This window comes from Colius striatus, chromosome 1, assembly GCF_028858725.1.
Source record: "Colius striatus isolate bColStr4 chromosome 1, bColStr4.1.hap1, whole genome shotgun sequence".
NCBI lineage: Eukaryota > Metazoa > Chordata > Aves > Coliiformes > Coliidae > Colius > Colius striatus.
Window position 1 is genome coordinate 128,606,447 of NC_084759.1, and position 25,338 is coordinate 128,631,784.

The 25,338-nt window shown below is 43.0% G+C and overlaps 1 protein-coding gene across 3 annotated transcripts in view; it reads left to right on the forward strand.

Moving 5' to 3' along the window:
* ETV6 (ETS variant transcription factor 6) overlaps nt 1-25,338 on the forward strand; it is a 136,411-nt gene that overhangs the window by 92,757 nt on the left and 18,316 nt on the right. For all 3 annotated transcript variants that reach the window (XM_062007139.1, XM_062007146.1, XM_062007155.1), the window contains 3 exons: nt 12,100-12,264; nt 15,913-16,047; nt 20,739-21,281. In XM_062007139.1, coding sequence (XP_061863123.1) covers nt 12,100-12,264; nt 15,913-16,047; nt 20,739-21,281 — 843 coding nt within the window. The remainder of the gene's footprint in view (nt 1-12,099; nt 12,265-15,912; nt 16,048-20,738; nt 21,282-25,338) is intronic.

Below are 25,338 nucleotides of genomic sequence, written 5' to 3' on the forward strand. Positions count from 1 at the left end.
TTCCTTTTGCAACTTGCCACCTCCCTGCCAATTGTGTTGACCTAACTGTTAGTACAATTGTGCTTTTAATCAGCTCAGAAAGCTGATCTGGCAGAAACCAATGTACATATACACTTAAATACCATTATTTCTCTCATCAAGATCGCAGCATAACTGATTGCACTGGCACATCGAAGAAGTGACCAGAAAACAATACTAAGTCAGCACTGCCTCTGAACACTACATATTGTCTGAGTTGTGACCTGAAAAGAGTTGTTTTGAAAAACAGTAGAGCAATGCAGACAGCCCAGCACTGAGATACAAGTTAGCATCTTTTTTCTGGTTCCTTCATACCAGGCAGAATAATAGAAAGGGATTCCAGTATACCCAGTTCAGGAGAGGAGATATATTCCTCAAGCTTAGGGCTCCAGCAAGACACCTGTGAAGCCAGAGAGGAGAAACTGAAAGTGTATGTTTCTGAGATCTGAGACAGTCCCACAAAGGTAGCCATGGCTCACTGAAGTGTGTATCTGCGCTGCAGTCAGAGGTGAGTTGGTGTCACAGCTGTCCAAGAATTTGCTGAAGCCATGATAGCTCCAAACCTCAACATGAACTACCTAGGTGTCAGGCAGTCTGTGCTCAACATGCAGCGTATGCTCAAGCTCTTGTTGTGGTTGGCACCTCAGGTAGCTAGTTCGGAGAGCACCCTGGGGATGACTGCAAGTGCTGCAGCCAAGTCTCTGACTGCAGGAGGCACGTGACTGAGACACACAGCACAGCATCCTAGCTCTGCCCTGACAAGCTCCCAAACAGAATCTTGCCTGCCGTCCCAATTAATAAAGTTGATTCTGATTCCTTTTCAAGTGACCCTAAAGAGAAGTAACGCCTCAACTTAATAAGACTTACAAAGAAGTAATAGGTGGAAAACATTTTTTCATGGGGCCTAATATGAGAAGTTAGTGGGTGTGCTGATTAACTTCAGAGCAAGCAGGAGTTAAATCCTGGAGAGGAAGCAATTCTCAAGCTGCAGCAAAGATAATCATGATAATTTATCATCTGATAATCAAAGAGCACACACTTAATTTGTTCTCATTATCAATGTACTTCAAGCACAAGTACCTTAGTACAAGAAGCTTTTCTGTGCACACTTTGCACTGAAAGGGTGGAGATAAGGCCCCCCCCCCCCCCCCCCCCCCCCAATTGCAATGCAGTTACTTCTCCTGGATGGGTGATGGGTTGTAGTGCAGTTTGGAGTCCATGTCTGTGGCCTCCTTGTCCCCATAGATCTGGAAAGGGACCCCGGGCATGATGTTTTAAGCACTTGACCTTTTTCTAGGACAGCAGTGTCTTTTTGGAGAAATGACTGACAGTTCGTAAGAGCTGCAGGGATTTAGTTCATTAAGGAACCATCAAGAAATGAAGCTATAAATGTGGAGTTTTTAACCATGTCAGAGCTCTGGTTTGCAGCATCGTGACAGTGGGAAGTGTCTGTAGCATGCTAAGAGCAGGCTTTTACCTCCAAAGCCCAAAAAGTGGTTCAGAACTGAGTACGTATGCAGTCTCTAGAGCTGTAATTTGCACCGTTTCCCCCAGTTATTTAATATTTAATGTCACCTGAAGACAGGTCTTCGCGTAAAGCACAGAAGAAGTCATATGCCAGTAGACTGAAGCAGGCTTTTATAGCTCTCCCAGGTTAGGAGTCTGCAGGAGAATGAATGTCTGCATAAGCAGGAGACAGAGGTCCAAAAGTGAAATCAGTTACAGTAGAAGTATGACATGCTTTTACCACATGCTGATGGTAAAATTTTCTCTATGCTGATTTGCTTAATGGTTACAGGCAAAGTGAGCCATGGTTCTGGCTGTGCTGCCAAAATTTGCTTTTACAGTAGCAGCGCTAGTGCAGCTGCAGCTCGCAAGGCTTGGAGCCCCAGTGCAGAGGAAGCCAACAGATGACATCTTGCTGTCACGGCGTAGACTGTTCTGTAGTGGAGCTGGCCTCACGTTCCCTGGAAACAGCCTGGAAAACATGCTCTTTGTGTACATGCTCCCCCCTCCCCAGCTCTCACAATCACGGTTGAGTTAGGAAACAAAGTCCCAGCCAAAATTCCTCAAGGGAAAGGGACCCAACTTCTTCAGGATGTGAGCCTCTGAGAACAAAATCTCCTTGTGAGAAGAAAGCAGCTTCTTAATACAGGAGGATTACAATGTCTTGCTATGTTGGTTGTGGTGTTTTGCTGGCATGTGAAACAGATTTCAAAACATTCCACTTGATTCAGCTGTAAGAAAAGGACTTCCTAACCTCTGTCTTCCGAACTGGTAGAATCACCTCTGGGTTTGCAGACACTGGAAGAGGTGGCCTAGCTGATGATAGATTAAAGTGACAAAGTGCCGAAAGGAACCATCTTAATTTTATCATCTGTATTCATTGCAGCTAGCAACTATTTCTTCACTTTTTCACATCTTTTTGGAGTGTTGATCAAGTACCTAAAATGCTTTTAGTTCCATCGCTGGCATTATTGCCACATAATGTAAGCACGGTAATAATCTGAGCACCTCTCTTCACTGTATAGCTATTAGTCAGTAGGCAAAAAGCAGGCAAAGTAAAACCATATGTAGGTCAAGACTACCAAGATCAATTCATTTCTAATTACTTTGAAATCTTCAACACCCCAGCCAGGGATCAAGGCCATATTGTGTTAAAAAGAAAGAAGCAACATGTATTGGCAGCTCATTCTAATATGTTTGGGTATTTTATTCTTAAAATTAATATTGCCAGGATGCACCAAATAAGTGACACAAAAGGCGGGAAGGAAAAACAGGTGTTCAGCATGTAACAATGCATTTGTCCATTTATAAAGAGGAGCAGAATATAGTTCCTAGTTTTGATCCCTCCTAGGATTTGATCCCTCCTATAACAGCTTCAGTGTATGGGCAAGGTGTTTACTGACTTTGTGCTTCACATCTGTAAAATGGTTCTAACAACCTAAAGTGTCAGCAGTTGAAAGGCACCATGTAGTGTAAATGTGTAGGTATTATGTGTAGTAATGTCAGCAGTGGCTATACCCAGTACAGGAGATCTGTAAAGAGTGTTTGTTAGACCTGAATTCTGACCTGGATTAAGTTAAATTGGTCTGAAACAATAAACAGTTGCTGAGAAGAAAATTAAAGTTTTTATAATCTTCTTGGCTTCCACTTGCAAAACTGCTTGCTTCTGGCAGGATGGTCTTCTGAGCTAGCTAACCCATGCCATTGTCAGGGCTCAGATAGTTTTGTTTAGGATATAGTTTTTGCACATACAAGGGAAAAAGCAACAGAAGACATTTCTTTCAGCTCCTTTTGGAAGGGAGGAGTAGGAAGGCAATGTCTGCTCCGTGGAAAATGGCCAAAAAATGGTTGAGAAGGAGTCAAGAGTGGATTAAGACTGTAACTGGGAGCAGATCCAAAACAACATTTCCCCATTCCCCATCCCCCTGCCAGCTGCTTGTGTTGCACAAGCTGCTGTGGTAGGAATCCCATGGTCACCTGCTCTTTCTCTCTGCCTTTGAACACAACATGAGCAGGGAGAGGGGTCGTCTGGGACCCAAGCAACAAGGTTCTTCCTGAGCACGGCAACTACGACAGGGGCTGAACGGCTGTAGTCAGCCGAATGGCATTGCGCTGTTTGCGGCTCACTGACTCACTGATTTATGCTCTGGTCATCTCTGAATGTGGTGCCCAGATGCAGAAAGCCAGCCTTCAGCCTGCCCTGGAAGGAGAGCTCCTGTCAGGCTTCTAGGAAGGTTTTGCAAACAACATGAAAGGAAGCTGGGGCCGTACTGTGCAGTTCTTGAAAGCTCTTTGGCCATGGCTCATGGAACGAATGCCTAGAAAACAGGCTGGTCTTTTCATCACCGCTGCGGTTGCTCGCTTCTTTGGCTGGTAGCTTTTCCCTTCCAGAACTTCCAATTCTGTCCACTTCAGCATGCATACCAGCACCATTTATTGGTTTGCCTCATCCTGGGTGAATTCTCTTTTCAGGCTGCAAACTGCTTCTGTGACTGATCTCACAATGGGGCAGCTCACAGAGGATACAGGCTTACATCATAAAGTCTGTTTTTAATGCGAGCTGACTCCAGATGATGCAGGTGGAAACAGACAGGAGAGGTGACTGCTGTAGGTCAAATACTGATTTCAGTTACAAGAAATGCAGCACAATACTAGCCATGTTAAATTACTGGGGTTGCACTTGAGGCTTTATTATGAGATCAAACACAACTCTAAGGACTTCAGGAGTTGGTCTGCAGTGTTCAGGGACTTTTCTGACTTGCTGGGGTGGAGAGTCTTACACATAGCTGAGTAATTGTCTGTAAGAGAGTTACTTCTTTTATTAGCCTGTGTCTGCAATAAGAGGGTTTGGCTGTAAAGTGAGAAAGACTGTTCTTCATGTTGAATTCCATAGAGTGTGGCCTTTTCTCCCTCCTTTTCTGCTTACATAGTCATCAGATATTGTGGGGTTTTTGTACCAGTGACTTCATCTGCCATCATTAATCAGCAAGCTATCTCAACCCAGCAAGCTAATTTAGAGCCCCGCTTGTGCATTTGATCAGCAAATGCAAACCATGTGTAATGTCAGCAGGTCAGGAGAGGTGATGGAACATGGGATTTTCACCTCAGTTCCAGAAAGGGCCATAGTTGCTTCCAGGAAGCTGAGCTTGGCACTGGCTGTGGGGAATTGAAAAGATTTATTTCCCTGTATGAGAGCTTAGAGCTTGATCATTCTAATCAAGCATTTTCCAATCAATATGTTTCTTATGGGCTTTCCAAAGGCTGCATTAGAAAAGCAATTTTATTTATTTTATAACCCTGAAGCCCAAAGGGATTTGGGGGTGTGAGCTTTCCAGGGTCTTCGTACAGACAGCGAGAAGAGAAAGGCAGGGTCACAGGGCACCACACTTGCACAGTCAGCCTGGCAGAAACCTGGCCTAGTGCTTCGCTAGGTTTGTTTCTGTAGATGTCTTCATACACAGAGCCCCCAGAGCAGTCACCATGCACAGAGCATTATTTGCACTTGTGTTCTACTTCTAATACCCTGTTCAACAGGACAGCAAGAGACATGAGCCTATGCCTTTTATTTCAGATTACTACTGAAAAAGCTTCTGTTCCTGGCAGTGTAGGAAGCTTCCCAAAGCCTTGTCATTCTGATTACAGACAGCTTCAGGTTTTTTTGAAGAACACATAAGCCTCACTGGAATCTCTCTTCCTGCCCATTACACGACTCCTCTGTTCCCTGTCCAGCTGTTTTTTGCTTAACAAGACCTGTGAAGGCACATTTTCATCTGCTGCCATCCATTTCCCTTGTACTGGTTTATATTCATCTCTGAAATAATTCTCTCTGAGGATTAGACAGGATTCACCTTTTCCTCTTTTTCTACCTTTGCTTCTCTCTGGGCCTTGAAACTGCAGAGCCATCTCTCTTCTGTAGGATAAGGTAATCCCTGTGGGCCAGCAGCAGCGGGTGGGTCACTACCTGGGTCAAGTGGCACCTGCTGGAAAGACCAAATGGTCAGACACATCACTGCACGCCAGACCTCTGTCCTCTACTTGTAACAGCGAGTGCACAGACCATCAGCAATACAGGGTTTGTCCTGTGGTAGGGCCGTATCTTCCACATGGATGCAAATCCAAGAGCAATCCCAGAAGGCACTTATTTAGGCTGTCCATCTGCATGAGAATAGCTCTCGACAGCTCTCTTTGTTGCCCCGTTCACCTCCTCTGAGGAATTAGAAAGGCTTCCTGAGAAAGCCAGGTCCTTGATCTTCATGCCATTAACTTCCATGGCAGAGGTAGTCCTGAGTGCCCTGTGGGTGGGAGCCTGGCAGCACTGGTGGCTGAGGGGAAGGCACCTGTGGTAAGAGGTCAGTGCAGCAGCTCCAGCAGAGATTTCTGTCTCAGGAGGACCTCAGCACCCAGCTTGGGCTTTAATTTAAGCCCCCCTTCAGAGTGACGGACACACTGCTGTTGAGCTCAGCGCTGCAGCACTTGTTGGGGAGCAGCACGTCGTGGTTTGTGCTTTGAGCGTGCTACCAGAACAGGGCCCCTGGTCTGCAGCAACAATCAATCCGTCTGAAAAGGGAACCAGAGGGCAACAGAGACAGCTCAGTGGGACTATGGAGCTGTAGTCATTTGAAGCAGCTGTGCAACACTTTGCACTTACAATGCACTTCAGATGTTAACTGGCCAAGCCCCATGACACCTGTTGGCATTTTGGTAGTATAACTTTCCAAACAGTTGAGAAAAAAGGAGAGAACTTTTAAGAAGTCGCTCTGGTGGAGCCTGGGGAAAGTATTTGAGTCTAATCCTATGTTTTTCCTTCAGACCGTGTTGCCTTGACACAGTAATGAAAAGCACAACTCCATGCCCCTGTCCTGCATGACATGCACCATCAAATGCAGAACCACGTTATTATGCTTGATGGGTAACATGGAAGAAATTTTTTAATTAATAACAGAGAGGATGAGTTGCTAGTTGGTAGCAGACATTAAAGTCTTCTGAACTTCTCCAGCATCATTTTCCCACTCAAGTACTGTCCTATAGTCAGAGCTGGCCTGCCTGATGCTGCATCCGTCCCTGGGTGTTTGGGAACCAGCTGCTGATTTGCATGCACTGGCCCCTTTGCTGTTTGCCCAACTGTGCTACGTTTTTGGCGTGGGAGTGAGAACAATTCTGTCTGCCCTGCGGAAAGCAGGGATAAATGAGAGGTCTGTCTTTACCCCCTTCTCGCCTCATCATCCTGCCTGCCAGGCAGCCAGGCGTAAGGATGGAGTGCCTGGCCGAAGTGGAACAAAAAGTGAGAGGAAACTTACTGTGAGTGCTGTTTCCATCATGCATGCTGTTGTGTGGCTGCATCCTCATCTCGAAACTAAAACGGAACAGCAGCTCTCAGTAGTACCATACATCCCACTTTGCATTGGATTTGTGTCTTCAGGTTGTTCCAAAATGAGTCAAGGTGAAAACAGCCTACAGTACATTACACTTCAGGTTTTAGACGTGTCTGTTACATACGCCAGGCATAGCTACTCGTACTGTAAATGCACACCCTGACTTCCAAAGCAAAAAGAGATGCTGATTACAAGTGCTTAGCAAGATTCAAGATTGGCTACATGTCTTAAAAAAACAAAGTTTGAGGTCAGATGCAAATATTGCTAGCTGTGTAGTCTTAGGTGCAGGAGGTTATATTAAGTAAGCAGAACACTATTTTTCCAACTTCAAAGCCTGACCGTGCTTAAGTTTCCCGAGGGGCTCACTGTCAAAAGGAATGAACTCTTTAGAGACCATCAACTTAAACTCCTCTTCAACAAATATAGACATTCTTCTGCCTGTGTGTGTGTGTCTGTGTGTGCTGTGTAAATGTGTGTATGTGTGTAAATGCCTGGATGTGAGTAAATAGTTTTACTTGAAGATGTAAACTACCTCATCGACCCCTCTTGCATTGTCCTTGAAGAGAAAAGTGGATTTCTTCTGCTGTCCAGATGGTTATCAGCTTGTGCCCTGGGGCATGAGAATTAATCATTCTCATCATTCACAAGGTAGCTAGTTTAACAGGTGTTCCAAACAGGACATTAGGAGAGGAATAAGCAGCATAAGTAGATAATCTACTAAGACACCAATGTGGCAGCCTGCGATATTAGGGAGGTTAGCACAAATTTTTTTCCCTGCTTAATGCATATGAAGCTGTCTATAAATCATTGTTTTTACTCTGCTGGAGATGGTACTTGGAAGCCGAAAGATGACAGGCTAGAGAAGGCAATGGATCTCATAGAGACAGTTTCTGATGGTTTACGTGGTTTTGCCTAACCTGCTTTCAGCTATTGAATTAAACAAGTTTATGTTGTTGTGGGGTTTTTTTATACTCTGCAGATAGGGAGACCAAGATTGGGAATACTTGCCAGATTTCAGCCAGCAGATCAATGGCAGAGATGGGAGCAAAGCCAGGTCTGACTCCTGGAGATTCCTGACTCCAGTTTTGACTCAGTCAAAACTCAACTTCTGAAGTCTGTGGCAACACTGGCCACCAAGAGGGCATATCGGGAGAAAAGCTGCATCTCCGGTGTCTGATTTGAACCTACTGAAAGCAGCAAAGCCTTCCCACTAGTTTCAGCAGTCAGTTAGACACGTGAAACTCTGTCCTCATTTTGTAACACAGTACTTATTTTCCTCACTTGATTCTGCTTAGTAAATATCTTTGTTAGTTGAAGACAAAGCTGTTAGCTTTCACAGAGTACAAAACTGGAGAGATAAAAAGAGCCCATTTTGCTCTACTGTGGGCATGACAATAAAAGAGAAGATGGAGAGAGAAAAATAAGAAACAGCATCCAAAAAAAGAAAAAATGTATAAGCAGGATTAATTTTTCTTTCATGGAGAGTATAGGAAAGCATTTTCAGGACATACTGATTGCTATGTATGCTGTGCTTTAAAATCCCTCAGCTGCAAAGCCAACCCTCTCATGCCCTTGTTTTCAAAAAAACAACGGCTTCTTTTTAAGAAAAGGCAAAGAAGGTGAGGTACAAATTTAGTAAATTCTGTGTGTTCATGAAAGAGGTGTTTTTTTTTTTTTAAAAGTGGTTTCTGAAGAAGCGTCAGTCTGCACCCCTAGAAAAGCCTTCTGCAACTGAACTGGTTCAGCCTTACAAAGCAAATGGGCATGCAGTGGAGGCAGGCAAATAAAGAGGTTTTTTGGAGAAACTAACTTCCCAGGAAAGTGGCAGGGCAGGGAGGGAGGGAAATGAGAGAAGACTCAGTCCATCTAGGGAAAAAGCGATTAGCTTATTTTACGGTACTTCGTGTCTTCCAAACATAATGTGAGTGTGCAATTATGGTATCACCCTGTGAGTGGAGAGATGTGGCGTGTCCACCCACTCATTTTAGCGATAGCCAAACTGAATTAGAAAGGCTGCTTGGTGATTCTCAGTAACTAGAAGCCAAGTGGTCCTAGGATATACTACTTTGGGGTTTTTCACACAGAGTCACAGAATGCTGGGGATTTGAAGGGACCTCTAAAGATCATCTAGTTCACCTCCTCTGCTCAAGCAGGTCCACCTAGATCAGGTCACTCAGGAACACATTCAGGAGGGTTTTGAAAATGCTGAAACCCAGCAGATACTTGATTTGCAGCATGAAGTGTTGGGTCTGTTTCAGAGTTGCAGTGCAGCACACGTGGCTTCTCCCAGTCTGTGTAACTTATCTGGCTGTTGTGAGTCTAGTGCCAATCCATCTAAACCTCTTTTTAGATGTGGTATTTTTTTGTATTAGTTGAACAGCAAGCAAAAATACACTATCACCAGCACATGGGAAACATTGATCTATGTTTGTACAGGGAGTTATTTATTTATTAAATTATTATCTGTAAGGGAGTATGCACATCATGTGAAGTTATCATGTAGCTTTGTCTGTCGGCCACATTTTATTTCCCCTTCTTTTGTTTCGTGCATCATCTTGTGAAGTGCGTATCAGAAGTCCAGTTAGATTTGCACATGGCAGTGCTCCTTTGTGCAACTTATTACTTACATGGCATGGCAAAGGAGGAGGCATGAGGAAGGAAAAGGAGGAAACCAATGCATGAGCATTTCAAGTAGTCCTCAGATGGACTTCTAAAGTCTTTCATACATTGTGGTCTGGCTGCATCACATCTGGCTTCTTACTCTTTTAGCTGCAGTCACTATCCCTGGAGATACTCAAAAGATGCATAGATGAGGTGCTGAGGGATATGGTTTAGTTTAGTGATGAGCCTGGCAGTGTCAGGTTAGTGGTTGGACTCAATCATCTTAAAGGTCTTTTCAAAGTGTAATGATTCTGTGATTCTGTAATGTGCATGCTGCCCAACAGCAGCCTGGGATCTGGAGTGTGTTTTCTGTAGGAATAATCCCATACACAGCAAGAGATGAACCTCTCTCTGGCATTTTAGATGGTGGTTTCAGTGTCTCGGCAGATCTACACCTCACCCCAGTCCCTCCAAAAGGAAAGATCCTGCAGAAAACTCTGACCCAGTAATCAGAAGCTAATTCAATAGGGGGGAGAGAATTTAAGTCCTTCATAAATAAATAAATAAATAAATAAATGTTACTTCTTGTTTCTGTGTGGTACATAATGCAGTGTGACAGAGACAGTTGAAAGCCAGTGGAAATTCTTGCTGCTGCCATGAAAACATCCCTTCCTTCGTTCAGATCTGACCCTTTCTCAGGCTCGATCTCGATTCCTTTTCTGACTGAGATTCAGTTCTGTATGCAGCTGTGGCTCTGGGACTTTCCAAAGCTGCTGTCTGGGAATCTGGCATAGCAGCAGAATGCAATTCACTGCATGTGACCTCTTGCTAAAACAGAAAGAAAAGGATTGCCTATCTGTTAGAGAAGTAAAAACTAAAACAAAACAGAACAGTACAACTCCCAAGTTTCTTTTTGTGCTTAGTAGGAGGAGGGTAATCAGATCTCAGAGAATGGTGTGCAAGGAAGGAAATTTCTTCCTATGCACAGCATACAATCAGCCAGGTGCAATATGAGGAAGGGAGGTTCGTCTTCCTCTGAAGCATAAGATATTAGCCCCTGCCAGACGCTGTGTACCAGAGATCTGATCAGATACAGCAAATTTTATGTTCCTGTGCACAGTGAGAAGCTTTCATTTCTGTGCAACACATTGTAGCAAGTCAAACAATGAGTCATCTCGAAAGGGGGAAAAGGAAAGAAAGCTTTTATCTCCCAGTGGATTGGAGATAATCTCTCTACCTGGTTATAAAAAGCTCTTCACCGTTCTGCCTTCTCTCCAGGGGAAGGAAGTGATTTTAAATTTGTCTGTAAAACAGATATTGAGTTGTTACACCTCTCAGGTGTCTGCCTGGACCAAATAAAGGTAGCAGGCAAAAGGTCTTGGTCTTTCATGGTAACTTGTTTGGGCCACTATGAGTAAACATAGTAGTCCAGGCTGGATATACTGTGTGAACTGACTAGGAGAAAGGGAGTGCCAGATTCTCTTTGGAGCCCTGGAAAAATTGTGCCCAAACAGAACATACATGCTATTTTACTGTAAAGTGGCATACCACCCTTATATGGCTGCAGTTACATTGGTAACATTTTATCACTATACAAGGAACACAAGCTAAAGCAGTGCTGAAGGTGCCACAGCCTCAGCACTTGCTTTCCAGAGTGGGAACAGCACCAGCTGAATGTAACAGCAGCTGTGGGAAGGGGGATCCAGTCTGAATGCACCTTTCCCAACTGTACCCACACTGATAACCACTGATGTTTACAAATACATAAAGGGTGGGTGTCAGGAGGATGAAGCCAGACTGTTCACAATGATAGGACAATCGGCAGCGGGTATAAGCTGGAACACAAGAGGTTCCAAAGAAATACAAGGAAGAATTTCTTCACTGTGAGGATGACAGAGCACTGGAATGGGCTGCCCAGATGGGTTGTCGAGTTTCCTATGTGACCTATTCTAACTGGCCGTGTGCTGGCAGGGGGGCTGGACTATATGATCTTTCGAGGTTCCTACTGACCATTAAGATTGTGTGATTCTGACAGACACATTGTTACACTGCACTGATGACCGCTGACAGACACACTGTTAGGCCACATTAAGCAGCCCTTCTTTACAGACCCCAGCCACTTCGAGGGAAGTCTGGCCACAGCTCTCTTGCTTATGACTGCTTTTCATTATTTTTGATGGACGACTTTACAAGGGGCATATGAAGAGAGAGCACGCCTTTCTTCTACAAAAGGATGTGCACCAAGGATGGATGGGGCCAAATACTTTGTCTCTTGCATGCTCAGCACCTCAGAAAGAGCAGCTGGAGGAAAATCCCATCTCACAGTGGAAACCTGAAATGAACTAATGACCTAGAAGCTTTTTCTTCATGAGTTCTTGTTTTTCAATGTGTCACAGATAAACCAAGGTGCCTAAACTAGTAGAGTATTTCACAGTCCAGTACCTAGAGTAATTCCACCTCAGCATGACATTCTTCTCCTCCATCTTCCCGTGAGACGTGGCAAATTACAGTGCGGGGAGAAAAGGGGGTTCACTCATGTTTGCCTATATTCCCGTGGCTTGTCTCGATTTGTTAACACAATCATGGTCTCTTCCTGCCACAGGTTTGCAGCCCGTTTACTGGAGCAGGGATGATGTGGCGCAGTGGCTCAGGTGGGCAGAGAAGGAGTTTTCCTTGAGGCCGATTGAGAGCAACACTTTTGAAATGAATGGCAAGGCTCTGCTGCTCCTGACCAAAGAGGACTTTCGATACAGGTCTCCTCATTCAGGTGAGGATTGTTTACAGAAGCTATGATTGGAAAGAGAGAGGAAGCTGCGACAAAATCTGGAGAGGGTCAGAGGACAAAATGGTCACATTTGTTGCGACGGACTGGGCAAGGGGAAGAGAAAGAGCACAGAGACACTTGCATGAGGCAAAGACAAAAAGGACGATAAGGAAAGGAAATCCTGATACACCTGAGTTGTGGACAAATTTGAATGCAAATTCAGGCACAAACATCCAACATGTTTCTAGTTAAAACTCCCTGCAAAACACCTAGAAGGCAAACTTCTCTGGCAGCACTTTGTGACTTCCAGCTCCTTCCTGTAAAGGCTTATCTTTTCACAGACCCAGCTACAGTAGCAAGTTAATCAAGTACTCTAGCAGCTTTAAGAAGCCCGTATTAGCATTTTGCCTCACAGTTGGCTTGGCTAATGTGCTGCTGAAAGTGACTGCAAGACTCCTCCCTGGAGGACCTTTCTTGTATTTAACAGCCCCTGTGGGCTTTGCTTTACTTTACGGTATTCTCTCACGTGCTGGATGGATTCCAGCCCAAGACACAGCACAAACAGATGTGTGAATCAGTCTGCCTGTTGCTCAAATTATGTCTTCATTTATTCACAAAGAAGATTTAGAAGTGTGTGCCTGCCTGTATTTATATCCCTTGCGGTCTAGCTGCTCCAGTTTTAGAGTGAGAGTAAACCTCTGCCCTCCTTTGTTAGGGATGTTTAACTAAATACAAGTTGTTGTGAGCTTTTCTTTTGTGACCATACAAGGTACTCCTGTTGAATACAAAGGCTCATAATTCAGTCACCATAGGTGATCAAAGAGTTTGAACCAAGTGGTGACAGAATTGCTGTGAGGAGGCTTCCAGTGCACAGCTCGGCTCACTAGGAGCAGAAGTACAGCTGGTGCTGCTTAGATCCAGCTGATAAACAAGCCATGGCACTAATTCTGCATCGGGCTGCTTGGTGACTCCCTTAAACGGAACCCCACAACAGTCCTGCAGAATCTGCCCCATCTGCATGTGCTTCAAATCCAGGACTAATTTTGTATGGAAGGAGATGCCCGACATTCATGTCTATCACCAGTGTAATGCAGCGGTGGAAACTGATGTCTAGAAACATCTCTTTTTTTTTTTGTTCTGGTACACCACTTTGAATAATTCATTTAAAAGATTAGTCCTGCTTAAGGCAAAAGGAGTATTGTAAGTGAGGATGTGGGCAAGGGCTATAAGGGACTGCAACTCCCCTTATCATCCCAATGCCTTGCTGCCTGCAAGTTATGGCCCTGCTCTTCCCCTTGTGTGCCATGAGGGCACTTGAAATGAGTAGGATTAAAACATTTGTAGGCTGGAAATAGATCATTCCCAGAGAAGGGCCTCTGGCTTACACATCCTCACTTTATGCAGAAGGTTAAGCCCTTGTTTAGCTAAACTTGGAATGAAATAACCAAACTGAAGGCCTCCTCCCCTGCTTTTTCTCTCCTCTTTCTCTCCAGGTATTTCCCAATTATAATAAACTTTTTAGATGATATCTGAGTCAGTCCCTAAACATTTAGATGACTGTAGATAAAGGGACATTACCTCAGCATTTCCCAGAAATTAACTATACGTGAAATTTAAGAACTGTGAAATAGTGTTTGCCATAGAGGCATTAAATTTTTCAAGAGCGTAGCTACATAAAAGCTGTATCCTTTCCCTTCATAGTTGAACCAGGGAAACCACATCCAGCCTTCCAGCAGTCCTAACAAAAAAATGAGCTCACAGCCCCACAGCTGATCTCCTGGCCAGGGAAGGGAGGCAGCAGAGGAGAGGGAGAGTGCTACCTTGTTGCTTGGAGTGTTTCAGCACTAGTTATGATTAAGTCACTGTTCCATTCAAAGATGCAAATTTTGTGGTAAAATCACTTTTTAGCCTTTCATGTACTAAACATGGAAAAGGTAACCAGTTCTTGAGGCTTTGTTTTTAATTAGGTTTTCAGGTATTGGAATCCCCTTTTAAAAAATGCCCTAAAGTCACTGCTGAGACAGTAAAAGCAGCCAAGATAGTAAAAATAAAGGAAGCTGAACTATGTAAAGCAGAACGGCTTTAACTGTTTTGTGCTAAGACATTAAACCTGTCCGCAAATAAAGCATCGGCAGTTTATAGAGACAGGACAAGTGGCACACAGCGTGCAATCTCATCGCAAAAAATATTAAAAAGCCTCTACACTCTTGAGAAAACTCTCCCAGAAAATCCAAGGTTTCCTAAGTAAAACGTCATTAAGTTCCTCTTCATAAATTATGCCGTTGCTGCAACCCATTCCTCTATAATATGAGCAGTGGCAAACAGAATTTAAGGTCCAGAGACTTTCTACCCTGTGTCATACATTTTCATGTTGAAATGCACAACTGGTTACATCAGACAAAATGTATAAGTACCTATGTGTTTCCTGTAGATGTTGTTGGAGGAAGGGCATGAGTACAGAATGTGATATATAAAAGACAGAAAGTAAGCAGTCAGTCCATTGGTCTTCCAGATACTCGTAGAATCATATATTGTGGTGATTTGTTCCACTGAGGAGAGATAAAACAATTCTGGTGCTAGGGAATGGGGAGGGAAGCGAGGAACAGCCTGCCTGCAAACAGAAAAGAAGCAAGTTTCAGGATCAGTTCACGGAAGAACATGTCAGCTTGGTGCAGTGCAATTCACTGTAGACAATCCTGTGGAAGTGACACCAAAGCAACTCAACAGCCTATTCAACTTAGGTATTCACCCACACAGAGCACCAAGTCACCTGTGTTCTCTTCCTTGGCCAGCCATAGTCTGATGTTGCCGATTGAAGCAAATTCCATACAGATTCTAGAACCTAGAAATAACGAGCATTGGGATCTCATTTGGGCTTCTCAGGAGTCTATCCCATGGCACCAATAGTAATGTACAGAAATTCCTAACACACCTGTAGTACTCGAGTATCTCCAGGAGCTGTCACCACAACAAAGACATGCAAGATAGTTAAATCTCAGTTCTTTCCAAGTCTTAGAGTCCATCCCAAAGCAACTTCTCAAAGAAAATTTTCTTCTTTCTGTGGATTCCTAAGAGTGGAGTATCTTAATAGCACACTGCTTCTGGCCTTGAGGCACCGGTGTTGCCTGGAAGGGTTTTGCAACACTTTCTATCCCATATCCTTGTTGAGTAATTAAAGAAGAGCACCATCTTTGCTCTCAGCAACTCACTGCATAAATTATGGGCTCTACAGTTAAGAATTCTGTGTCTTAAGGTGTCTGTCTAAGAAAGTGAGAAGCCAAGTAAGCAACCTCTGTCATTCAGTAAGCAACTCCGAGGCTATGAGAAGGGAAGACACTGAACTAACTACCGGTTGTGAAGATTTGGAGCTCTTGGATGGGCATTTATGTCTTGTTGGGGTAATAAAAGCCATGTCTTGTAATTCTCCCATTTTTCCAGTCATACACAGAGACATGATGTGCACCTTTCTTTTCCTTTTTTTCCTTTCGGGGAAGAACCTTGCAAAACAGTGAAACAGAGGATTTTGCTCCAAACATTTTGAGGTCTGAAAATAGCACCCAGGAGCCACAAATTCATGCATCAGATGACTAAGTAAGTCTTCTCAGCAGTATATAGGTTTTCACTTATTTTTTCCTGCTGCTTGTCTTTCAGGTGACGTTTTGTATGAACTCCTTCAGCATATCCTGAAGCAAAGGAAAGCTCGTATGCTCTTCACACCTTTCTTCCACCCTGGGAACTCTATCCATGCTCAGCCAGAGGTCATATTACACCAGAATCATGATGAAGGTAACTCTGTTTAATTCTTATGGGAGCTGCCATTATAAAAGTGAGGAGGGTAAGGCTGTGAGGAATTATGACTGGCTCTAAAGTTACTTAAATAAAGATACTCTCCTCCTTTAGACTCCATGACTTTAGAGCAGTAAACTGGGCTAGGGAGTTGACCATCCATTGTCTGTTTATCTTCTGTTATTTTGTCCTGTTTCCAAAGCCTACTTGAAAGACGCAGACTGAAAAACTAACAGAAAATTTTATGGACCCCATTGATTCCTTTGTCCTCACTCTCAATTAGGTAGTTTGTGGACTTTTAGTATCCTGGAGATGCAACTAGATGCAGTTGTTTGCAAACACTTCAGCTGACAACCTGTCATCGCATCATGACAGAATTCCTATCAGTGAGCCCAACATGTTGCTCAGCTTTTGAGCTGATGGAACAATTCACACTGAAAGAAGGGTTGGGTTTTTTTTCTTCAGGTTATCTCTTATTTTTGCTATCAGAACTACTTGCTTAGGCTATTAGTTATCCTTCCAGCAGTGTCCTCACATACCACATCTGTCAGAGGTTGTGAAGAAAGAGTAAGTATGTTTGTGGAATTGCAGCTTTTGGTTTCTTCTGCTCATTAGTACAGATCAAAATGTAAGTCTGCTGCCTTTAATGGAAAATTAAGGTTTTATTTGCTTTAAAAATATACACACTAAAGTACTTCTTGATTTTCTTCAATAAAAGAAAAATATAAAGCCCAAGCTGTTTAAGCATCCTTTCCATGAAAGCATCAGTCAGAATTCACTTTTTCATATATAAAAAAAAAAATTAGTGTTATTCCTTTTTTTAAGTAAAGAGGAGAAGAGAACAGGAGTTAGGATATCACTCTAGTCTCTGCTAACTGGAGAGAAGATGCACAAATTATTCCAAGACTCAAACGAGGATTGCAAGAGAAGATTCAGGGGTACTGTCAGCCCTGTACAAGTTGCCCATGGCCAGCCTAGCAAGCCAGAATCAAATGGCACCATCAAATCTTGGAGACTAAGCCAAGAGCAGGGCAGCAGCAGGTAGGATAAGGACACTCCGAAGTGGTTCCACACAGCTGTGTAAATATTTCAGATTAGAAGAGGGTGCTACAGGTCAGGATGAGGTTGAATTGGCAGAGTTGTGCAAGAGAGAGTAGGATATTAAGACAGGCATCTTCCAGAGACCATGATTGAAACATCCATTTTTGCCTGAAGCTTTGCATTCACTCACAAGTGTGAATTTCAAACAGAACTACTAGCATCCCTCCCAGACACCCCTGCACTAAAGATATGGAAGAACTTTCACTTTAGAGAAGATTTCACGAGGATGTTGAGTTGGCCTTTCATGTGTGCTACTTAAAACAGAGGTCCTTTGCAATCTAGTACCAATTCTGTCAGAGCACAGGATGATGAGGAAACAACTTTGATTTCTTCCTCAAAATACTCTAACTGCTGGTAGTAACACTGTTTTTGCTATGAGAACTCTGTGCTATTACTTAAAACGTTTCTTTATAATGACAAAAATTAGTTCTTGTTTTGCTGTGAGAGGAACTTCAAAACAAGCAAAAGAAACTGCAGCTTGCCTGCCACAAGACTGAGCAATCAGAAAATCACTATGCAAAGAATTTATAGGCAGGTAGATTTGTTTATTTGTGTATTTTGACATTCCTTCTTTCTTCTTCCTGTTTCACTGAGTCATTTGGCAGAAACTAGCACAATTAAGTTTACAGTTTTCCCTCAGCAGAATGCAACTCAGTAGAAAAGACGAATGAATGTGAGAAATAGGACTTAACCCTGCCTAAGTCACAAACTGTAAGAGAATGATCAAGTGTGACTTTGGCATAATTTTGAGTGGTTAAACTTCGTAGGTAATGAATCTTTTTTACAGTCCCTCCTTACTCCAGTGATCTTTTTCTGTTTTCTTCTGATGGCTCTTTTGGCTATTTTCTAATGGATTATATATTTATGGTCCCACTTTTAAATATTTTCATTTTAAGTTAGCTAATTGAGAATCAGATGAGACCAAAATTTCCATCTAGTGGCTTTTTGGTAGCTTCGGTAAAGTGGGTTTGACTATTTGAAATCAGCTGACAGAGGTTCAGAATATTTCCAAGATGCATTGACATTGGTTTTGTCTGCCCTATGGGCGTCGTTCTCCATTCGTGTGGAGGGGTGAGCAACAGAGAGTGAATTACCTACATGTCCAGTGGTCCTTCTGACTCAGCACTGAGTCATTTAATGGGATGCCATACAGAAAGCTTACACTGTCATCCCCTGTTTTCATGAGTAAGAAAAATAGTGCCAGTCTTCCGGATTGTCACGCCAGCAATTGTGCAGTCCCAGAGTGAATGCAGCCTTGCCCATACCTGTATGGATCAGATAGGTCAGCAATATTCCTGGGAGCTGAATTCCCTTTCACAGCTTTCCCTTCAAGAAAAGAGTGTTGGTCACTCAGAATGAAGAGCCAGACTGATGAGTGATTCTATTCCTGCAGGAAGTGATGCACCATATGTGCTTAGCTTACGGTCATTAGATATGCCAAGGAATGAATGTGATGAGGATTTTGTTCTATTCAGGGTGATCAGTGGCAGTGGAACTGTTTGGAGCTGTTTGAATTGTTTCATGGTAAACAGCGACTTCAGCCACAAGGGGATTCTTTAGTTAAGTATTTAAAGAGAAAGATTAGGGAAGACAGTGAACACCAGTGTGTATCTTGCTGCTTTTTAAAGAGTTCCTTGGTCCCTACCTTCTCTGCACCCTGTCCTGGTTTGGGATTGCTGTGGTTTGGGAGAAGATAGGTCTGCTTCTGTTTGTCAGAGCCAACTAATGTTTGCAGACAGCTTGGTGGAAAGCACAGCAAGGCATTCCTTTCTGTTTTCAAGAGAGCCACTCCCCACAGCCAAGGCACTTATTTATAAGTATGACAAACAATACAATATTGTGGTCTATATTTACAGGCCAAGAATGAGCACAGTTTGTTTGAATGTACAGTGATGAGGGTAGATGGTGTGTAGAAGATAGGACGCTGTGTAAAATTCGGGGTTGGTTTTCTTTCTGTTGTGGCAAAGAAAGGAGACTTTAAGGAAAGACAGCCACAGAGGTAGGTATAGTTGCAAATACGTTCCTCTTTGATCTTCACATCATTTGGGCTATCCCACATTAGCTGGCCACATTATATTTAAAGCTGTTTGGGTTTAAACAAGAACAATAAATATAACTGGAGTTTTATGTCCTCCAGCTGTTTCATTGTGAGTACCTCAAATAGCTCTGCAAATGCATTTTTTCACACACAAATATGTGGAAAAAAAGTATTCTGGAGCAATGTCGTTTCTCCCTAAACTTTCAGGGTTTACGCTTTGGCATCTTTATGTAGTTGAACAGCCCATTGAGTAGGCAAAAGGATTGGTGTTCTCTCACTTCTTGGCACTGTATTTTCTGAGGTCTAGAGGTTTTTCTGGTTCAGGCCATTCTCTGGGTAAGTGCTGTTCCTTATCCTGATGCATGCCTGGGTTCCAGCTCAGTGGGACCTCCTGAGTCTTCACCTCAAAAGAGTTTTCAACAAGTACCACTGCCTTGACAAGAGAGTGAGAGAATCGTTGAAGGAGACCAGAGCAAATGGAGTGAACAAACAGGCAGCCACAAATAGGCAGCTACTTGTTTCAGTTGTTGACACGTACCCAGCAGTTTCCTTCTCTTATCATCCAGGGCTTTCCACAAACAGCACTGAAATTTGATCTTTGTTTTTCAGATAAAAACCTGTTAGTCACTGTGCTCTGGTGGTATTTTCTTCTTTGTCAGTAATTTCCCAAGTCAAAACTGATGCCCTTAGTTAGGTTGAAAGTTTGCAGTGTTTATACCAAGCATTTCATTTTGAGAGGATTGTTAATACATAAAGCCGCTGACCTAGTGCCATAATTTACCCCACCTCTGCTGTTCAGGGTCACAACTGGGGAAGTACACTCATGCAAAAGTGATGCTAGAAGTCCTCTTGCTGGAGAAATATAAGTGCCTATATGGGACAACCCAGCAGTAGACAGCACGGCCTAAATAGAGCAAGGTGAAAATATCCTCATGAACATGCTACATGCTTTTAAAATCAAGCTGGAATAAAATTTAGCTAGTCTTTCACAAAAAGCCTCCTACCAATGGGGTTTTTTAGGTAACCCAATCCATATTTCAGACTAAAATATTCTCTGCCCTGACCCAAGCCTCTAACATGTAAAACTTACTACCCAGTATTTCCCTGGACACATTTCCGCTCTTTACCTCTGCCCTCTACAATGTTCATCACAGTACAATAACAGGAACCACATGTAGAGACATGAATTGCAGGAGATAAGTTTCAAAGTGTCTGCTCAGAAACACAGAATAGCTGAATCAGATCTTACTTTCTTCACATGTGTTCCAGTTAGCTTCTCAAAACGGGATTTCTCTTCACATGTTTCCCCAGGAACTACCGTTAGACGGTGGTGGAGGGAGATTTCAGAATACTGATTTCACTCTGTATAGTGCGAACTGTCTACATTTATATGGTAGTTTTCTGTGTATCTGTAGGTCACAAGAATAAAAACATTTCCAAGCTGGCAGCAGTAAACAGTAAGCCCAGCTATCAGTTTGACAGTTAGATCCTACACATTTATCACAGTATAGACAATCTGTATTTTGTTGTTGTTGGCTTTTTTTCTCTACAGATAGCTTTGTCCAGAGACCTTCAAGACCATCCACAGAAACAGTACACCACAACCCCCCAACCATTGAACTTTTGCATCGCTCTAGATCACCCATCACCAATAATCACCGTCCGTCACCAGATCCTGATCAGCGGCCACTGAAGTCCCCTATGGACAACACTATCCGTCGCCTCTCCCCAGCTGACAGGGTGTCAGGGGCAAGGCATCAGCAAGAGAACAACCATCAGGAGCCCTATCCTCTTTCAGTGTCCCCGATAGAAAACAATCACTGCCCACCTCCATCTGAGGTGCTCCAGAAGCCCTCCAGCCCTCGCCAGGAGAACACCAGGGTCATCCAGCTGATGCCCAGCCCTATCATGCATCCTTTGATACTGAACCCCAGGCACTCCGATTTCAAACCACCAAGGTTGTCTGAAGATGGGCTGCACAGGGAGGTAAAGCCAATCAACCTGTCCCACCGAGAAGAGTTAGCTTATATGAACCACATCATGGTGTCTGTATCCCCTCCTGAGGACCATGCAATGCCAATTGGAAGAATAGCAGGTAAGTGTCATTCTCTAGGCTACAACAGAACTGGTGATCTTCATTCATAATTAGCCATGATGCTATGTATTACGAGCTTCTTGTTTCCTTTTGCTACTCTGTCACCTCAAGAGTTTACTGGCATTCTGTGAGTTTCACCACATCTGTGGTTTAGACAGTTAAGTATGATTAAACCAGTTTCATGGCAGGTAAGCAAAGGTGCGGAGTGACTTGCTTGTGACCACAGAATGCGTAATTGGTATTGAAATGCTGGTGTTCTGACACTCACTGCCTCTCTGCCCACTTGCAATCCATTTGTTTCCCAAGATACCTATCTCCAAAGCCTTGTCCTTCAAACAGGTAGTTTTCCACGAATTGCATTCCCATTAACATCCAGTCCTATGGAAAGGAAAAAACCTCCTGTCAGTGGCCTTTGAGATAATGCAGTGTCAAGCTTGCTATTATGGAGGTGGTGGGACTAATGAAATAATCCCCTTGGAGTCCTACTTTGTAGGCTTTCCCGTGTTTCTCACACTAGGATTGTCCCTTTTTACAGAAACAAGGTTGCCTTTGTCCCACGCAAACCACAGGCATTGTCTCACTTTTGTTATCGTAAATAACTGACTTCACAACAGCTGTATCAGGAAGCTGAGGTTACAGAAAATGTTTTTTGTACTTGAAAGGGAACTGTAAATAAATAGGTAGAGGGCGAAGGGGAATCCAACCACTTCAGAAATATGCTGAATGCCCCAGTAACCAATTTCTTTTGAGAGATGTAAATACACACCACACCCAGAAATGTTCCATGCCTTTCCATCAGCAGCGAGCTAAGGTGATAGCCGGCTCCTGTGGGGTATTACACAGGCCCACAGAAGTACATTTTAAATCACCTTGTTGTTTTTTGTCCTTAAAGTGTCTTAAATTTGTTAAAGATGTGGGCTGCCTCAGCTTCAGTGAGGAAGGTTTTCTGTTTTCTTATGACTTACCACTTTAAATTCAAAAGGTACATATCTCACCATCTAGTCAAACATAAAGCATAAGGGCCATGATCCCTTCACGTAATAGAGAGGAGGTGTGTTACAGAAATTAATCTTTCAGCGTTTCTGCCTGACTTACGTTTGTCTCCTTTCAGTTTTTATTGCCCACACTATTCTCAGCAAGTTAAGTAATACACTTAATGTTATGGCAGGTACTGTACTGCTTGCATTGCTGGAGATTTCCTTTCCATAAAGTACTGTTGGAAGATCAAGGGATGGTTAATTTTTATTTTTCAGAAGGAAAACTATTCCTTCTCTATGAATGGAGCTTAGACTGAAAAGAATATAAGAAATAATACGGGGAGCAGGTGGTAGGGTGGTTTAATTTAAACCCAAGAGTTATCTTACATGCTTGGGTATCTTTGGTTTCTGCATGTTGTGCACTGGGTCCAGTAATGCTAGCCCTATAGCTAATTCTCCCGTAAAGGCATAAAGTATCTTTCCATCCCTCTGTTGTTTGCAGGGCAACAGACCCAAATCTGTGGATATCTGGGCCTAACACAATTGCTTGGCAAATACATGTAGCAGTTTTGAAGTGTCACACACAAGCTGTACTGGCTTGCCTAGCTGGTTTTGCTTGCAGTCTTGTGGCTTTAGTGAGACCCACCAGCATGGGTGGCATGTCTTAAAGAGCTGATGAAGTATTTAATGCCAGAAAGACCCAAGGAGTACTCAAGCAATCAGTTCAGATGAGAGCATTGCTTTACAGATGAGGGTCAGGGGATTACATAGCAGATGGTTGCTAGCATTTCAGATTTTTACTGATAAATTTGCCATCGGTGCCCCGTGTCCTTTAATTCTGAACATCAACAAGCCTCACTTGCTGTACAGGCACAGACTAGTGCTATTCTGTTTGGATTGTACTGGCTCATGAACCATAGCTGGACCCTGTAAAGAGCCCATGGCCATTTTAAAGGTGACGAACCCAGATTACTACCAAAAATGTAGACAGTCCACGTTTCATACCTGAAGTCAACTGCCTTGGTGCTATTGAAATTCAATGTCAGTCTACTTAGTCTCACTAGTAAGAAAGTACATACCTTTCTACCCGCTTCCCACCCACCTCACAGACTTTTAAATTGAGCTCTTGCCATCAAGTGATTTCATTTTAAGAGCATTTCTTCTTTATATCAGCATAAATCTGTTTTCCACTTGAATGTCCTTATCTTAACTAACACTGCTATAGCTAAGATGAAGGCTTTTGACCAACCATGGCTTGCCATTTCAATTTGAGAGAGATCATGAAAATTATAACATCTGGCTCTTAAACTGCAAATGCACATCATGGAATTGTCAATACAGAGGTATTGTTAAAAAGAGCTTTTTAAAAATCACTGGCATTATTTCCATTTTAGGGATGAGGAACAGCGATGGGTTGGGTAATGAAAAGATTTACCAGTAGTCCAGTGGCAAAGCTAAGCACTTACCTGTTTATACTGGTGAGAAGATTGCTTTGGCTTTCTACTGGCTTAACCATTTGTGTGCAGGTGATTTTCAGGGGGCGCAGCAATGAGGAGCAGCAGAAAGCTCTTTGGCCTGCTGACTGAAACATTGAGCTGAGATCCAAAATATGTTCTATTCCCAGCTCAGGTATTTTAAATTGTAAAAGGTTTTCTTCACAGACCTGAGATACCTCACAGCCTCATAAACCTGTTTACTTGTAGATAGACTCTGTTTTTAAATACAGTATGCAATTACTTGATGCTGAGAAAGAAAACAGTTTTTTCACTTGCTGCTATCCACAAATGCTGTTTTCAAGAGATGGATCAATAAATCTCTGGACTTCCTGTCAGACAAAATAATGACCTCCACTCACCAGCTGACTAATCTTTCCTGCTTTTTGATGTAATATCATTTCTCAAAATATTAATTTTACTGGTAAAGCACTTTGTCTTTTACAGCAAAGGATTTCAAGTTGAAAGTCTTATTCTCTTTTCCTCCAAGGCCATTTTACACTATTCTAGCAAAGCAAGAGGCCTAAAGTATCTTTACGTTACTCATTAAGGTCCCATATATTATTCCTCAATGGCTAGAGTTGATTTTTAAAGTTATGTTTAGTTATCTTCTCAACACAATCCACACGACTTTTTCTGTGACTTTCTCAGAACTAGGGATCGTTGTGTTGGGATGAGCCAAAGGCAGACTTGCATCCCCTGTAAATACACCAGGCAAGGGTTAAGCTAACTAGCTCAGGCATCAGTAGTCATCCAGCTATAACAACACTTAAAAATATTAAAAATGCTTCACAAAGGGAGTTTAGCAGAGTGGTGCAATGGACAATTTTTCCCATTGGAACTGCTAATTCAAAGCAGCAACAGTGTTTATTGGTAGTAAGCTCCTAACTTGGACTCTAGTGAGCAGGCAGTCGATTTGGCTTACTTTTAGCTCTGAATTTTTTTAATAGTCCTTTTTGATTCCCCCCAAACAGTCTCCATGGATTTCACTCTACAGGGAAAAAAAAAACAACATATTTTTCTTGCCTTTTTTTTTTCCTTTTTTTTTTTTTTAAATGTTAGTTGCAGTTTCAACCAAAAGAGGTGCCTGAAATTAGCTCTTCTGCAGGATGGAAATTCCACTCCCTACACACCTCTGACTGGGAGAGTTTTGTTATCAAACATTTTAGAACTTTGATACCTCATAAAAGGTACTTCCCCAAGGCACAAGGAGAGGCAGGGGTTATTGCATTGGCAGGCGTTTGCAGTGCTTCATGGCTAAGGCACGCGCTGCAGCCCCAGTGGAACCACAGCCACCAGAAACCCTCCCTGCAGCCATCCTCAAGTTCTGCCCCCACAGCTTTCCTTGGGAGTGCTGCTGTTAACTTCAACCAGGGCAGGTTTTCACCACAAAACTTTATTTAGTTGTTAAAAATGTCCTTCTTTGTTTTCAGATACGCTGTCTATCTCAGCTTGTTGGCATGCAGGAAAATGGGAGCTGACATATTAAGTCTCACTAAAGGAGGACGGGGGAACCCTTGCAAGAGACAGTTACAGGAGTATCTGACTACAGCAGAGTTTATTTCGTCCTAGCTTTTATCACATAGA